Source organism: Motacilla alba, chromosome 19 (genome assembly GCF_015832195.1).
Source record: "Motacilla alba alba isolate MOTALB_02 chromosome 19, Motacilla_alba_V1.0_pri, whole genome shotgun sequence".
NCBI classification, from domain to species: domain Eukaryota; kingdom Metazoa; phylum Chordata; class Aves; order Passeriformes; family Motacillidae; genus Motacilla; species Motacilla alba.
Window position 1 is genome coordinate 7,079,447 of NC_052034.1, and position 16,432 is coordinate 7,095,878.

Genomic DNA, 16,432 nt, shown 5'->3' on the forward strand with positions numbered 1-16,432 from the left:
ATCCTGTCGCTAGGATTTTCTCCTGAGAAGCCTGAGAAAAGAAATGTAAACAATAACTATCTGACGGCTGTGGAATGTGGTCTGAAGATGGTTTAGCAACAGGTGCATCTTTGATTGGTCTCACGTGAATTGTTTTTACTTGATGGCCAATCATGGTCCAGCTGTGTCAAGGCTCTGAGCAGTCACAGGTTTTTATGATTCATTCCTTTCTAGCTTTCTAATGTATCCTTTCTCTCTATTCTTTAGTACTGTTTTAGTATAGCATTTTTAATATAATATAATATCATAAAATAATAAATCAGCCTTCTGAAACATGGAGTCAAGATTCTCATCTCTTCCCTCATCCTGGGGACCTTCAAACACAACCACACCCGGACTGTCCGTAACTCTGTTTTTATTGTCTCGTATTGCCTAATCCTAATTGTCCAAATTGTTATTACTTTAATTATATTCCTACTTTTATAACCATTTTATTACTATTAAACTTTTAAAATCTTTGAAACAAGTGATTGGCTTTTTTTTTTTTTTTTTTTTTTTTGGGAGATAAAGACATTGTGGGCACACAGCAAAGCAGGGGTGGTTTTTATATCAACAGGAGCAGCAATGAACCAGCCTGTTGTGCTGGTACCATGTGAACACCTCAGCAGTATCCCAGCACGATGCCCTGCAGGGATGTGCAGCTTGGCCTGGACACCTGCTTGGCCTCTGCTCCCAAAAACAGCTCTCCTCTGCAGTAATTACACATCCTCTGAACAGAGAGAGACATGGTTCTCCCAGGAAAATCCTGGGAAGCTGTGTAGAAGCTGTGAGAAACTTAGAGGAAAATTCAAACAATTGTTATCTCTCTTTCTGTAACCATTGTTTATAGATATGGTTCTCCAGAGTCATTCATAGTTCACCAGTAGTGGGAGAAGGTCAATCTAGTCTTAGGTCCACCATTGTTTTTATAAGAACTGTAGATTTCTAATAATAAAGTGTCCTTTTCATGCCTTCTGATGATGGAGACTCTGTATCACCTTTGGCTGTCCCTGATACCCCTTGGGTGATGCTCCACTTCCCTGAATGCCCTTCTCCATGAGGAGGTATCTGGTTCTAGGGGAAAGTCTCTCAGATCACCAGCATGGTTTCCAAATTATCTAGTTTGTATTTGGAGAGTTCTGGCTTGCTCTTATTTAATCTGATTTTTTAAATAAAGATCAGAGGGATGGGTTGATCCCACAGCTGCTTCTCCAAAGTGCTGCTGTAAAACAAAATGTTTCTACCAGAACCCAGTTTCTCCTACACAAAAACTGCGTGATTTTGGTTTCTGTGAGTCCGCCTGGTCCCCAAAACAGCAGTCCCCAAAACCTGAGAGCAGCAGCCCTAGAATCTCAGCCAAGGTCACTTCCTCGCACTGCACATACACCACAGCAACTTCAGCCTTTTGCTCCTACTCCTAACTTTTGATGTTTTCTCATGCAGAAGGCTTGAGCTGCACTGCACTGCAGGGCACCCTCGAGGAGCAGCATCTCCACCCAGCCCAGCCACCCCCAGACAGCATGTGACTTTCACTGGATGGAGAAAAGGGGACGCCTCCAGGAGCCACCCCCAGCAGAAACCGATCACAGGCAGGTGACTCCACCTGAAACACCCATTTCTCCACCATAAAGCTGTCCACAACACAAAGGAGGTGATCATCTCCAAGCATTGTGTCTCCCAAGTGTGTACAGCCTCCAGCAGTCTGGCTGTACCACAGAACCATGGAATGGTTTGGGTTGGAAGGAGACCTTGAAGATCACCTTGTTCCACCCCCTGCCATGGGCAGGACACCTTCCACTGTCCCAGGCTGCTCCAAGCCCCATCCAGCCTGGCCTTGGGCACTTGCAGGGATCCAGGGGCAGCCACAGCTGCTTTGGGCACCCTGTGCCAGGGCCTTCTGTAGAACCTACATGGACAAGCCAGTTTGGCAGTGGAGTGTCAGTGCCTGGAGCACACAGTGTTTGGGGGCTCTGGAGGGTGTTTCCTGTCTAGGAACAACACAAAGTACACACAGGGATAACCCAATTTTTGAAGAAACCAGAAATGATCAAAAATCATCTTTCCTTCTTCCTCCACTTGAGCAAAGCCCTGCAGTAAACCTGACCTTGAACTCATGGACCATTTCCCTGCAAGGAAGGCTGAGGAACAGCCCTGCCCTCAGTGCCTGTCATCCCCCTCTTCAGATGATTGATCACCTCATTTAGCAGCAGAGGCTCTGTTCTGTGGCAGCTCAGCACAGCCCAGCTCCCTGTCTGGCACACCGTGCTGATCCTGCTCCTTCAGTGCTGCCTTCAGTGCTGTCCCAGCACTCCGAGCAGCCTCTGCCTCTCCAAACACCTCCATGTCAGGCTGAGAGGACCCTCAGGGTGGCAAACACCAGCCAAAGAGCTGGGGCTGCCTCCAGAGCTCCACATCTGCACAGGAGCCAGGCTCCTGCTGTGAGGCCTGAGGCTGGATGGGAATCTCCAGTAAGTAACTCTTGGTGAGAAATAAGACTCTATTTCTCCTACATTTTGTAAGCCACAGGGAAGCAGAGCCTGGTTTGTGCAGTCACCAGGAGAGTGCATGGCTGTGGGGGGATCACAGCCACCGGGGGTTCACACATGTTTCGTGTCCCACAAGGAGTGAGCCTCCCCACACTGCCCTCCCAAACACAGGAGCATGGGACAGGGAGGCTGTGGGACAACCTACACAGCACAAACACACCCCTGGCGTTCCTCCAGGAGTCTCCATTCAATGCAGGCTGCTCAAGTCCCTTCCTCCCTAAGGAAATGCAGCAGCAGGAGGCAGTGGCACCACGTCACTCCCCATCTGCCTCTGGCTGCCTTTTCCTGGCTATTTTTGGAGAATCTCTGCAAGTCCTTCCTCACTCAGAGCAGGTGACATCTTGGCTCTGGCCCACCCATGTGTCTCAGAGCCATAAACCAGGCCAGACAGAGTCTCCAAAGTGCTGGAGCTGCTCCCAAAGGTATTTAGAGATGTGTGGTTGTTTCCCAGTCTCTCAGCCCAGATCTTCCAGCCTGGCTGGAGGCTGTGTCCTGCCTACCACTGGATCCTAGGACTTCCCACTGAGGTGTCTGTAAGCAGCTCATCATGGTTTGCATTAAGGTTATTTTGTTATTTGGCAGAATTAACTGGACCAACACTTCCTAGAAGGGTCTGTGCAAGTGGTTGAACAAGTGAGCATGTTTTGTTGAAGTCCTGGCTGGGGTGGGGTGGTCACTTGGAACAACCAATTTTGGTCTGGGCCCAGAGCCCTCCCAGAGCTGCACCAGAGGCAGAAGCACAAGGGAGTGGTGGAGCATCAGGAGCAGAGATGGCTCCAGCCCTTTCTTTTGCATAATCACTAAATATTAAACTCAAATTCCAAAGCTCAGTCTTAATTCTGTAGCTATTCCCTCTGCAAATGTGGGGCTGAGCACCACTTCCTGCTAAAACCCAACTATGTTTTTTCACCCCTCCCTCCCTAAAAGCAGCTCAAAGAATCACAAATAGAAATAATAATAAAAAGCACACATAAACATTAGTGTCACACACACAGAATGACTGCAGTAAAACTGCTCCTACAGGAAGGAAGGATGGAGCCAAATGCTCTCACTACCACACAAATCACACAGACTCAGGAGGGGACACAGGTTTCTACAGCACCCAGGGGAAACACAGACATGGAATTACCTTAAAGATGGATGCAAATATACAGATGTGTTTAAGAGGAATCTGTCCCTGAGAGCAAAACAATGAGACAAAGGAAGAAAGTGATCATGAAGACAATGGCAGCAGGTGAAGGAGCTTGTATTTCTGTGCCTGTCCAGCCTAGAGTGCAGAGTGGAATGGGGATGGAACATCAGCCACATTTACCTGAGGACAGATGAGGACAGGCACTGGTAGCACTGGTACAAACCCACTCCAGCCCCTACCACTGCAGAAAGCTCCAGATGGCTCCCAGCACACTGCTGGTGTCCAGCTGTGCTGCCCTGGCACCTCTGGGCTTTTGTATCCCTTGTGCAGTGGGGCAGAGCCCCAGGAGCACTGGGCCCCCCACTGCTGGTGGTGGATCATTGCAGAGGAGAATCCTGTGCCACAGCCCTGTGAGGACACCCATCTGCATGTGGGGCATGGCTCTTCCCACAAAACATGCACTTCTCTCTTTGGGAGGAGCTGTTTCTGCTCAGAGACCTGGGCCAGCCACTTTCTTTTGCCTCCTTTTCCCCCTTGGCTTCCTTGTGCCTAACCCACATGGCTAACATGGCCCTAAGGGCAGTGACCCTTCTGGTCTCTTTTTGGAAAGGCTGGAAACAGGGTAGGTCTTTAAAATACCAACTGATCCCCCCCAGAGGAGCTGACAACCACATTTTGTCAACAGTATTAGCAGCCATAATGGGAAAGTAAATTGGGTCTGTCAAAACACAGCAATTAATTTGATAGGTAGTACTTGCAATAAATGAGAGCAATAAAATGTGGTGAAGTTAGGGCTGACTCAGTTAGGAGAAATGTGGAGCAGGCAGAAGAAATGCAGCAAACACTGCTACCAGAAATCCAGAACTTAGCTGTGAATGCTGAACTGGGCTTAAAAAACACTCTGGAGCTGGAAAATTAGAAAACATCAGTTGCTTCTGCAGCCACCATTAAAGATGGACTTGAACCTGGCCACGGTCTGCAGGATCTGTAAGACTCCATGAACCACTGCCTCTCCTGGGAGCTCCTGCAGGAAAGGCAGGATGCAGTGGCACCTGGCCACTGCCCAGCTGACAGGGCAGGTGACAGCTGGCAGCTCTCACACCATTCTAGGTGTGCAAAACAACGACTGCTAAATAGGGCGTCATGCTTTTAGTTCCCCTCCACCTGCTGAGTGTCTGCACTGAACATCTGCCTTTTAAACTGCTCAGTGCTGATAAACAGAGCAATAAATAACAGCCAGGAGAGGATTTGCTTCTCCCAGGTCTAAAGAGTGCTAAAAAACATTCTGTCCTCCCAGTATTAATTTAAGAACTGTTTCACATCAGTGGTGTCTTAATGGTGTCCTCTAAAGGCATCAAGGCTGCAGCAGGAAAGCCCTGCTGCTAGCACAGACATCTGCCCAGAGCATTTCCAGGGACAGAGCCCAGCATGCTGTGTAGGTAATGCAGGGAGAAATTAAAAAAGATTCAGCCACATGATTTAGTTTCCTCCTCTCCAAATCCCAAGGAGTGAGCTTGAAGGACAGCTCCATTTTAAGAGTCATCAATTAGGCATCAAATAGCAGAAAGCTCTGGTAGCAGAGCTCAGCTCACTGCCAGAGGATTTCCTACAGAGTATATCCCCAGAAATGGCACAGATGTAAGATGCTTGAAGCAGCAGTGAGCGGGGCTCTGGCAATTTCACATGCAGCCTAATTAAATAAATTGAATGTGAAACTGGAGTATTCTAATTGCTTTCCTTTTTTCTTCCCTAGGAACACAACAAGTTATTTCCTACCTACAGTCAGAAGGAGATGCAATATTACAAAATCTGACTTATGTCTCTCTAAAGACCCTGCCACTGGGACAAGGAGCTCTGTGCAGGAGAGCTTGGCAATGTGTGGCTCATTTTTCTCTCAGCTCCTCCCGGGCAGCCACATGTCCAGAGCACAGTGATGGCTACAGGCACTGCTCTTCTGGAATGTCCCAGTTTTGGGGTCCTCTGTCCAGCTACAAGGGTGAGAGACAGGCAGAAACTCTGCAGAGCCTTACTACAGCAATATTATCTGCTCCTGCATGATCCTAAAGCTTCACAGAAATCCAGACTCACTTGAAACTTATTTTAACACAGCTCTAATCATAACACTGGCACTTTATATGTGTAGCAAGGGTGGTTTTTCCAGGGAACAAGCAATATGAATTAAGAAGTGGATGAGCTTGGTGTCTACTCTGTTTGCCCCTGAGGAAATAACACTGTCATCAAGAGATAACTCAGTGAACAATGAATATTTCCCATTTAGCTGAGGTTCACTTGAGATTAACATCATTAGATCCAACACAACTATTTAAATTTGAAGTTATTTTCATTAGATTCAGTCAGTAAAACGTTTTCCAAAGTTTGAAATAATAACAATCCACATACCTTAAAAGGAGCATCCCTGCTGTGGTGTTTAATATACAACACCATTTGTTGGAGAGACTTGGCAAGCATCTTTCTTTTAAACAACAGTTTTGAGATGAGTTCTCAAAGCTCCAGTTGTGCATTGAAATAATTTAGGATTAAGTCAATTGTTACTGCCAAAAATTGGCACTGATGGCATGAGACTGAGAAATTAAGCACAGGGATTGGTGCAGTGGAGAACTGGCACATTCATCTTGATTTTGGATATTTCTAAGTGCTCACACAGCTGGGCAGAGGCCAGCCCAGCATGGCTGCAGCTTTTTCCCTGGCCTGGCATGGTTTTGTAAACTATGGGCACCAGACACAGCAGCACAACAGTGGAAATGACACACTGCTTTAAAAAAGAAACCTTTCAGTCTGTACAAGGAGCCTGAAAACACACAGGACCAGAATGAGCTGAGACAGGGGAAGATGCTGGGTTTCAATGAACTGAAAATAATCTGACTAGCAACTTTAAAAAGGCGACAAAAGTGGAGGCTTACAGCTCATCTTGAAAGCCTAAGAATATTTTATAAAGGACAAGACATTGATAATGGGGCTGCTCAGAAGTTTCACAGCTACCTGAGATCAAATGAACTTGTTTTTTTCTGAGGAGATACTGAAGCAGCCAGCTCCAGGCAGGAACCAGCATCAAGGGTCAAGGAGTTTTCCCACCACCTGGGTGAGTTTTCAAGCACCTCAAATGAAAGTAGAAGGGAACAGGTCTCTTTTGGAAACAGGCTTAGGGTTACCACCCTGAAATATCAGTTCAGGCAGGGTTTAAAATAAAAGTCTGCCTTGCTCCAAGTCACCTGTCTGGGACAGTGGGAAGAATAAATACATTTTTCTTCAAATTTAGTAAATGTTTCCCCATTTCAGAGCAATGCAATGCAGTGACCAGCAATGACAGTGAAGATATGGGTAGGGACACGTGTCCAATTAGCAACAACTAATTTGGAATGCATTGAGTGAAGAGAAACAAATCAGGGCAAATCCCTTGTGCTAAGAGCTGTGACTGCCATGCTCCAGATGTGTCCCACAGCAGCACTCATGAGCAGGGTGTTTAAATGCCAAACTGGTGTCTGGCCATGGACTCCAAGACAAAGTCTTCATTAAGTCTCCAATACTCAGCTGGGGACCTAGAACATTATCATCCTTAATTGAGCTGAGCCCTGAAATCCCCACACACCTGTGAGAGACAGAGAGAGACTCCTCTAATTGTGTTATCAATGGTGCAGTGAGGCTCAGCACAGCCCTGTGGGAGTCTGCTGGGAATGGGACTGGGATTCTGGGTGCAAAAGAATAATTTTGGGACAACACAGCCTTGTTGTCAGCCACAGCTTTATGGATCCTGTGGGGTGAGAACTTTATTTATATAAAAATAATTGTCCCAGATCAGGCTACTGGTCCAGCTGTTATTTACTGGACTGATGGGCCAGAATCCTGGCTCTGAAAGGAATCAGTTACAAAAATGAAGGAGAAAGAGTTAAGAAGCAAGTAAAGGACAGAAGAATTCTCCCCCTATCCCTGTACACACCATCATGGTTAAAAACTGCTGCTGAATCTATTAGTTATCAAGACCTCTAGTCCTTTTTTAATCCCAATATCCTAATTTATACACAACCTCCAAAGTATCCCCTTGCAATGTGTTCCACTATTTCATTAACTGGCAAAAAACTGTGTGAAAAAAAACACTGTATGTGTTCTCAAGTGAAAAAGCAATTTCAAAGTGATCTCTTTTGTCTGACCATGATGTGTCTGCACAGACTTGGGCCCCAGACCACAGGTCAAATCCCATAATCTCATTTTGAGTGAAAAAAACCTACATAAACTGCTAATTTGGTACCATTTCTGTGGTCCATAGAAAGGGGAGAAGAATTAAAACCTCCAATATATATCCAAACTAGACTCCAATTAAACTTATTTCACTTCACCAATCTCTAATGGATCTTTCATCACAGCATTATAAACTAACAGGTGAAAAAACAGACTCAAGTTTAGCACCTTACATGTCTTTAGGCCAAACCCATCTTACAGAGACCTGCATCTATAAAAGAGTTTTTAGGCTGCAGTAGTACACTGCACTTCAGTCTGAGAGGACTGGAGGTAGACTTTATCTCCAGTGTTTGATGCAGAAGGGAATTTTGTCTTTAAATGCTACAGGAAAGATTTGCAAAGAAAAAACCCCCACCCTCCCTGCCCACAGGCCTTGGCCCTGGCTGTGCTGCAGAGGCAGGCATGGCTGTAGGTACCTACATCAGCAGGTTCCCTGGAGCAGACATGGATCTCTCCTCCCGCCTCGTCTGCACCTCAAAGGGGTTCCCAAAGGAGCGCTTCCTCAGCATGGCCTTCACCAGGATCTTTGAGGAAGAGAACAGAGCAGTGAGAACAGCAGGACTGGCTCCTGGAAGGCAGTTCAAAGGAGGAACAACAGCTTCTTTAATAATTCAGCTGACATTTTACAGCAAAGAGCACAGAGCAAAGCTGCTTGAGGGAGCCAGGCTGCGGCAGTAGTCAGGCACAAGAAGTTCACGCCGGGTCAAACGGCCGAGACTTCATGCCAGGAACACACATGTCCCCTCTCCAAACCTCCTCCAGCAGCTGAAGGCTGCAGCCCAGCCCCCTGCTCAGAGGATGTGGTGTGTTTCCCACGTACCACAGCTGGCAGGCTGGGGATGGTCTTCACAGAGTTCTTGACCTCCTCCTCGGTGACCTCCACCACGGAGCAGTGTTCCTCCTCCAGCGGCAGCGGCTCCGCGCCGCCCCGGCTCAGCCAGGGGTGCACCTGCATGGGACACACAGCTCTGGGCTGGCACAGAAATGGGGCACAGGCCTCACTGCTGTCAGTACTGCTCCCTCTTCCACGGCCACAGGTGGTTTTTAACCAGCCTCCTTGGAAGTGGCTGCAATCTGGCTCAGTCACACCTGCTGCCACCCACCAGCACCATGGCACCCCCTGAATCAAGTCTGAAACACTTTGAAAACCTGAGTTATCTGGAGTTACCTATTTTCATTTTTTGCCTTGCATGCAGCACAGCAAAGCCCCCTTTTCTTGCTGCCTCTCATGGGATGGTTTCTTGGCTGGGAGTAGGAAGAAAGCCCTGTCTGAGGGCATGGGCTGAGCACAGAGCCCAGCCTGACACATCCTCTGTCAGCGTCCAAGGCAAGTCCCCAAGCACACCAGCCAGGGACAAGGGCCAGCACTCAGCTCTGCTCTTCCACCCACAGGGTGTCACAGTGTGCCTGCAAGAGCTGTCAAGTGAAATCCCAGAAATACAGCTCCAAACCTGCCTTTGGCCTCCTGGGCATGAAGAGAAGGGATGTCACTTTTTTTTCCTGAAGCTCAGCCTTTTTACTGTCAGCTTTGGTGGCAATACTGGTGTTGGCCTGGGACAAAGCAAAGCAGGGCTTGCCCTGTAGAGCATGCTGATGGATCTCTATGGAAATTTTGAGATCCTCCAGCAGGTCTAAAGCCTTGATGAAAGTTGACAGGAGGACTGCAAGCCCACACAAACACAGAATGAAACCACAACCTGTGAAGCATTGTGCTCTGCCAGGCCTGCTCATTCTTTTTATTATTCAACATCTCCCAAATAATGGTGTTAGAAAAAAATGTGCTGCCTTGAGGCCTCTGGCCACACAAGGACCAGAGGAGGAACACACATCCAGTCATGGAACGCACATCCAACACTGCCAGCCCAGGCTCTGCAGCTAGCAGCTCCCCTGACAATGTTGATTCTCCCAGGGATTCACTGAGATCAGCCAACTTTTGAGTAATTTTCATTTAAATAAGCAAACAAGAAAGCTTTTGTCAATATTCCCTGAGCAAGAAGCAGTGATGGAGCTGTGGCTGCAAAATGAGTGCTCTCCTTCTCCAAGGGAGGGTGCTAGAGACAGCTCCCAAAACAAACACTGGGAACAGCTCTGCCTCATTGGAAGGTACCAAAAGGACATAAAATCAGCTGAGACTAATATCTAATAAAGCTCTAGTATCAAGGTGCACCTTACCTTTATTTCAGGGACTGTTATCCTGGTTTCTGGGTTTTTATCGAGCATGCGCAGGATCAGCTCCTTGAGCTCGTCACTTATCTGTGCTCTGAGGGAAGAAAACAGCAGCTCACAGTTAACAAGGGACTTGTGAATGCAGCAATGCACAGTTCTTACTGCAGTTACCTGGTAGAGAATCTGCTCTGCTCAGGAGGTATTTTCCCTGCAAAACTGGCTTGGAAAAAAGGAAGGCGCTGCAGTCACTGCTGCAGGGCTTGGTTATCCTGTCCTGTCCCCTAACACAGCAGCACACACCCAAAATGCAGGATGAGGGACCAGGTAAAGGGGTCTAAGGACATTCTTGAAGACAGCACTACACAGGGGAATTTCTGAGGGGAGATTTGGAACAACAAAGTGCTCCAGTGAGAGCAGAACGAGTTGAACTCTGTGAATCAAGAGAGGCACAGCTTGATTTGCTGAACCTGCATCATGAGCAATGGTATGCTGGATAAAACACCCCCATCTGACATTCAAGTTCCCACCTAAGCTTCCAGGTTGTGTTATTTAAATTGCTTCCAGAACACAGATTGCAGGCAGCCTGTAACTCAGTACCCCTGCGTGCAAAGCTCAGCCTTGGGGTAACAACAGGAGGGAATGAACAAATGCAAATAAGAGAAACACATCTACATTTTTAACACTGTTCCCAAGATCTAAACGTGAGAGCACCTAAACCCAGAAGCCTCTCTATTGACATGGAGCCCTTGGTCCTGTAGCCCAAAGGCTGCAATGACTCCTGTGGTGAATGATGCAGGAGATGCCTTTAAAATGCACTAGATCTGAATGATCAAAGTGCTGCTGCAGTAAAATGCCAGCATGTGACTGAATTGCATTAGGCAGTTGAAAGTCTGTGTCACAAATGACTCCTGAAGAATTGTGTTTCTTCATGGAGATGGAACTTAGCAGCACAAAATATCACTCCCCAGGAAGGCTGGATTTGGGATTGAAAACAACAGTGAGCACCAGGTGCCGAGCCCACCTGCTCTGCAGAGTAGGGAATAAACTATCACAAACCAAAATGCAAACCACATCACAGCAAGGGATATTTCAGTCTGATGAAAACAGAGCTGCTGTTTAATAATTCATGAATATTTTATTGGGACTTGGGCTATGAGATCTTTACAAACAACCACAAGGAAATGCTGCTTGTTCAGAGGCAAGAAGGGGGTTCAGTTTGAAGTCTAAACACTTAGAGTTGCATCAAGGCTCTGCTTTACACAGGCAGTAGGGCCCAGGCAAGGGGAAGAACAGGATGAGTCCTCAGAGACTCAGGTGACAATTTCACTTGGATTAGAAAGAACAGTGCTGCTCTTGAGATGAGCTCCAGAGCAACAGCCATGGGCAGTGACAGTGCATTTAGCAGCACAGAATGAACAGATTCCTTCCAGACACCACACTGATGCAGGTGAGATGGCATTTAAACAATAGTTAAATTCGGTTCTGTCCCAAAGTGTCAACAGCTTTACTTAAAATACAATAAATAGAATATAAAAATCACTTAACATTTCTGTGCGCCAGATTGATTTCTACACAACACAGGATTAAAGTCATAGGGAAAAGCCCACCAACAGGATCACCAGGTGTCAGGTGGGTTATGGCCAGGTAACAGATCACATCACCCTGTCTCTGGTTTCCCTCTCTCCAGGCTGCAGCACAGTGTGAACACTGTGCCTGCTGGCATTTTTCCTTTGAAAAGCCTGCACTGTCTGGGATTTCTCAGCCATAGTCCTGTAAGAGCTCTCAGGAAGATGCCAAGCACAGAGCTCAGCATCCATTCAGGAGGATTGCCAGCACCCAGATCACTTTCCAGGGTGCCTGTAGGTCAGGGAACCTGGGCTTCACCAGGAGAGACTAGGCAGAGCTGCTGGCTCTGCTGCCACATGTTTGAAGAGAAACTTCAGCTTGCTTTTTAGTCATGCCAGGATCCTCAGGGGGTGAGCTAAGCCCATTACCTCGTGTCATGCCAAGGACTCAGTGACATGAATGAGAACTCCAGTGCCATAAATATTTATCCTGGTGTCTCTAAGGGAAGGGACAGGATGGTGACACAGTCAGATCCATCTGTCCTACAGCTTGTCAGGAAACAGGCAATGAGTTTCCGTGGGCTCTCTGCAAACAGGAATGTGTCTTTTGTAGCCATGGTGAAATAAATTGAAACCAAAATACTTCTCACTATAGAGAGGTGCTAATTCTGTGGGAGGTCAGGGTGGATCCACTCCAGTGAATTCCATGTCTCTGTGGCTGCCTCTAACAAACAGATGTGGTTTGGACAGCTGTCAACACCTAGTAACCCTCAGCTCCTCCAACAACCTAATCAGGGGTGCAGCTTTTTTTAGACTGGGAGAACAGGTCACTGAGGAATCCACATAAATCATGCAGCCCAATTATGGCTGAGGGAAATGCCTGAATGAAGGAACAGATCTCAGCACAACCCAGTTAGCCCATTAAATGTTAATAACTTACTGCAGAGGCAGATGGGAACAGTCACTTGTAAGCTGACTGCTAACCCAAACACATGGTGGCTGAGGGAGGGGTGGGAGTTTTGCCAGTCCTGAGCAAGGGAGAAAACTGCCAGGGGAACATAAACAGGTTTGGGTTTTTTTTTTTTTTTTTGGCTGCAGCGCTGTCAAGACAAAGTCCTGTTCCAACTGCAGGTGGGGACACAGCAGTGGAGCATGACCAGCCTTTGTGCTCCTAAAGGCTCAACTCAGTCACCTGGGCCTGCCAGAGCTGCCCCTTACCCACCCTGGTGTGTGCCCTAGAAGTGGGCTGAGCCCAGTCCTTGGAGCCCCAGAGTCCCGTGCAGGCCCCAGCTGGGCAGCGGGGCTGAGCTGCCTGCAGTGGCTGTGGCTCCTGTCAGTGCAGGGTAATTCATGCAGCCCAGGTGCCTAAAAGAGGGCACCCTGAGAATCCATCCCTTTCTGTGGAATCAGAAGTCTGGGATGCCCAGGTAGAGGCCCAGCCCTTTACTGTAATGTGAAAATTCAGCAAGCATCTCACAGAAGTCTTGCCTTGCATTAGGTGCTGATTACATGCACATACCACAGGCTGCCTCAAAACATCCCTCCCTGCCTCTCCAACACCTCACGTGCTTCTCATTAGAGTTTTCATTTGTGCTTGCTCCAAATCAAGTAATTTTATCTATAAATTTTTATTGGAATGAGCAATTAGGTCAAGAATTCTTTGCCTGACTACTGTGTGGATTTGGGAAGGAAAACAAAGAGTGCAGCTCTGGCTAATTCATCTGTCAGGAACCAGGGGAAACAAATTCTTCACCAGCAGGAAGTCACCAAAGGCCTGAGGCTGGAGGAAATGCTGAGGAGTGGCCAGCACTTGAAGCTGCAGGAATGGTGACCATGGAGCACACAGGGAGTGTCACCCTCCTGCCACACTCTGCCCAAAGCACTCATCAGCTCAGTACTGAGCCTGCACTGCTCAATGCCACCTGAGTGGCCTTGGCTTGTCCCCTGCCCTGCTGAGGACAGGCTGTGACCACAGCTGGCCTCCCCACCTGACCACCCCAGCACTGCACTGTGCCCCACGGGGGTTTCCTTCCCTGACCAGAGCAGGGTGGGAGCAGACCCTCTATAGATCACAGGTGAATTAATTCCTGGTTTTTCCATAACTGCCAGGTTTTTTTCCTCTCTGCCAGTGCAGAAGACAAACCCATGTTTTCCTGGGTGCGCTAGAGGAGTGGGATTTGCTGAGCTGTGGTTGCACATCTCAGGCCAAGCATCCTTCCATCAGACCAAGGGAAGGCCACAGGAGAGGGATGTGTTTACTTAGACCAAGACCAAGGTTCATCACCACATTGCTTTTGCAAATGAGTACATTAAATCATCCTGCTGCCTCACAGGGAGAGAGAAAACCCCAACCAAACCATGCATCCAGCATCTCCAGAGTCAGTAGGTGGGGAGAACTTCCAAGATCCTGGAATCCCTTCACTTCCAAAAAGCCATTTCCTTTAGACCCTGTCTGCACAACAAGGACACAGGAAGAGCAGAAGCACTTTGAACACCTCAACACCAGCACAAAACCCATGAGAAGGATCCAGGAGAACACAGAGCACCTCACCCACCCATGTCCATCCCCCCGTGGTGACCACTGTGCCACACAGAGAATAATGCTGAAAACTGAACTTTATTTTACAGCAGCTGAGCAAAGTTTACTCACTCTTCTGGGAACTCCACAGGCTTGGTCTTGATCCTATTATGAAGACCCAGAATATATTCATCTATAAAAGGGCACTGTAAAACAAACAAAGAGATTTTCCAGTTGTCCAAGAGCCTGGCATCACTCAGGCATTTGTCATTCATGTAACACCTAGTACAACCTCTGCACTCCCTGGATTTTACACAGAGATGGAAATAAATTAAATCTCCCCACAGACAATAAATCGATTCATTCCTTATTAAAAAATAAAGTCAGAAGAACAGCAGAGGCATCTGGGGAGTACACGACTGGACTGGAATCCCTCCTTCATCCAGCCTGCTAGGTGACCATGAACTGCCTCTGTCACCTCCCCTGGCCACTTCTCACCCAGAGCTGGATGCCTGGTGCCTGTGTCGTGGGATCTGCAGAGCTCAGAGGTTCAGAGGCTGCTCACACCTCCTGTTCTGCTCATCCTGGGACAGCAGGGGTGGGACATGGGGCTTCTGGTCACAGGGGAGGGAAAGGCCATGACAGGACATGGGGTGAGCAGAAGGCAGCACTGAAGAGCTGCCTCCGCCAAACTGGACCCCCCATCAGTCCTAACTCAGCTTTGGCAGACAGAGCTTTCTGTGATCTGGCTCCCAAAGTGCTGCAGCAGTTTGGGATCAATCCTGTGCCTCTACCTGGCTCATTTCTAAATGCAGGAAATGTGGATAAACCCCCCACAAACTGCTGGTGGTGCTGCTGATGCTGCTCTGCGTTTGTAGCTCTGCATCCAGGGCCCAGTGCTGGAAGTGATCCTTTCCACAGATCACAGCCTCAGCCCCTTCTGATCTGCAGGGGGGGTTTGGAGCTTACAGAAAGTAGGTCTTTGTCTCTAATATTTGCCTTTATTTGGAAAGGAATGAGTCAAAAGGCAGGCAGACAGTGCAGTGCAGGGCTCCAGCACTGAAAGGCAGCTTACCTTCCCATAAACAAAGCAGTACAGGGTGATTCCCATGGCCCACACATCCAGGGCCTGAAAGAGAGAATGACCAGAGAGTAAAGGAGAGGCAACACAGATGATCTGAGTAAGCTGGATTTTCCCAGCAATTCAGAAAACACTCTTTGTATGAATTTAACATTTCTATGTCACTTTGAAGTTGGACTCCTAAGGGCAGCTCTTGCACACCTGAGGAATGAGGGCTGTGCTGGGCCAGGTATTGTTCCCTTGCCCTGCTGTGAGCAGCAAGCAGCCCCTTCTTACAGGAAACTGCACCAATCAGGGCTGAACTTCGACAGTTTTCCAGATTTAAAAAATCCCTATTAGGCCCTATCCCTCTGCATCACCACCCTTGGCAGTGTCTGTCACTTCCAGGAAATCATGATAGAGCCTTGGTGCTCAGCAACCCCCTGTGCCTCTTGATTATTTTGGGAGGGAATCAAAAGCTTTCTCCTTTCCCTTGAAGCAGGGAAAGGGCTCTAGCATGGCTCCTGCCAAGCAGGGATCCTCAGCAAAGTGTCTGCCCACTGCACAGAGCCACCAACGTGAGCTTTGCCTGGACTGGAGAGAATTAGAGCTTCAGCTTTACTGAGTGCCAGCCCTAATTTGTAGCACAGCCAGCATGCAGGTGGGGCACTCCCTTTGTGCCATGCCTGGGGGGTCCCAGGAGCCCCCTGGGAGCAGAGACCTACCTTTCCACTGAAACTTTTGCCAGTCTGTGAGATGGCCTCTGGTGCCATGAAGGCTGGTGTCCCTGCTGTGCTGGAGAGCTGGGCATCATTCCCTTCAAACTGATTGCTGACACCAAAATCAGCAATTTTGACGTGGCCATCATCTCCTAAGAGCAAGTTGGAAGGCTTGATGTCCCTGTGGATGATCTTCTGGTAGTGCACTGAAAAACACCCAAAAAAGGAGCAGAATTGGCCATGGCAGCCGACAAACCCAGGGGAAACCTTTCCAGGAGGGGGAAAACAAAGGTGCAAGCTCAGGCACCATACTCCCAGCTGCTGCTGGAGATGCAATATAATGGTTCCTGCAGCCATTCCTTTTTGGTGCCTCACTGGGACACAATTCTCAGAAATAAATCTAGAAATTATGCACAGAAAAGCCACAAACTCAGGGACAGCTCAGCCAGAGGGA

General features: G+C 48.1%; 1 protein-coding gene across 6 annotated transcripts in view; it reads right to left on the reverse strand.

Moving 5' to 3' along the window:
- CAMKK1 (calcium/calmodulin dependent protein kinase kinase 1) overlaps nt 1–16,432 on the reverse strand; it is a 97,622-nt gene that overhangs the window by 5,544 nt on the left and 75,646 nt on the right. For 5 of the 6 annotated variants that reach the window (XM_038157817.1, XM_038157818.1, XM_038157820.1 and 2 more), the window contains 7 exons: nt 15,985–16,184; nt 15,275–15,328; nt 14,332–14,405; nt 10,123–10,210; nt 8,771–8,899; nt 8,371–8,474; nt 3,694–3,741 (listed from right to left, as the gene is read on the reverse strand). In XM_038157817.1, the coding sequence (XP_038013745.1) occupies nt 3,694–3,741; nt 8,371–8,474; nt 8,771–8,899; nt 10,123–10,210; nt 14,332–14,405; nt 15,275–15,328; nt 15,985–16,184 (697 nt within the window). The remainder of the gene's footprint in view (nt 1–3,693; nt 3,742–8,370; nt 8,475–8,770; nt 8,900–10,122; nt 10,211–14,331; nt 14,406–15,274; nt 15,329–15,984; nt 16,185–16,432) is intronic. The other variant, XM_038157821.1, reaches the window with a different exon arrangement.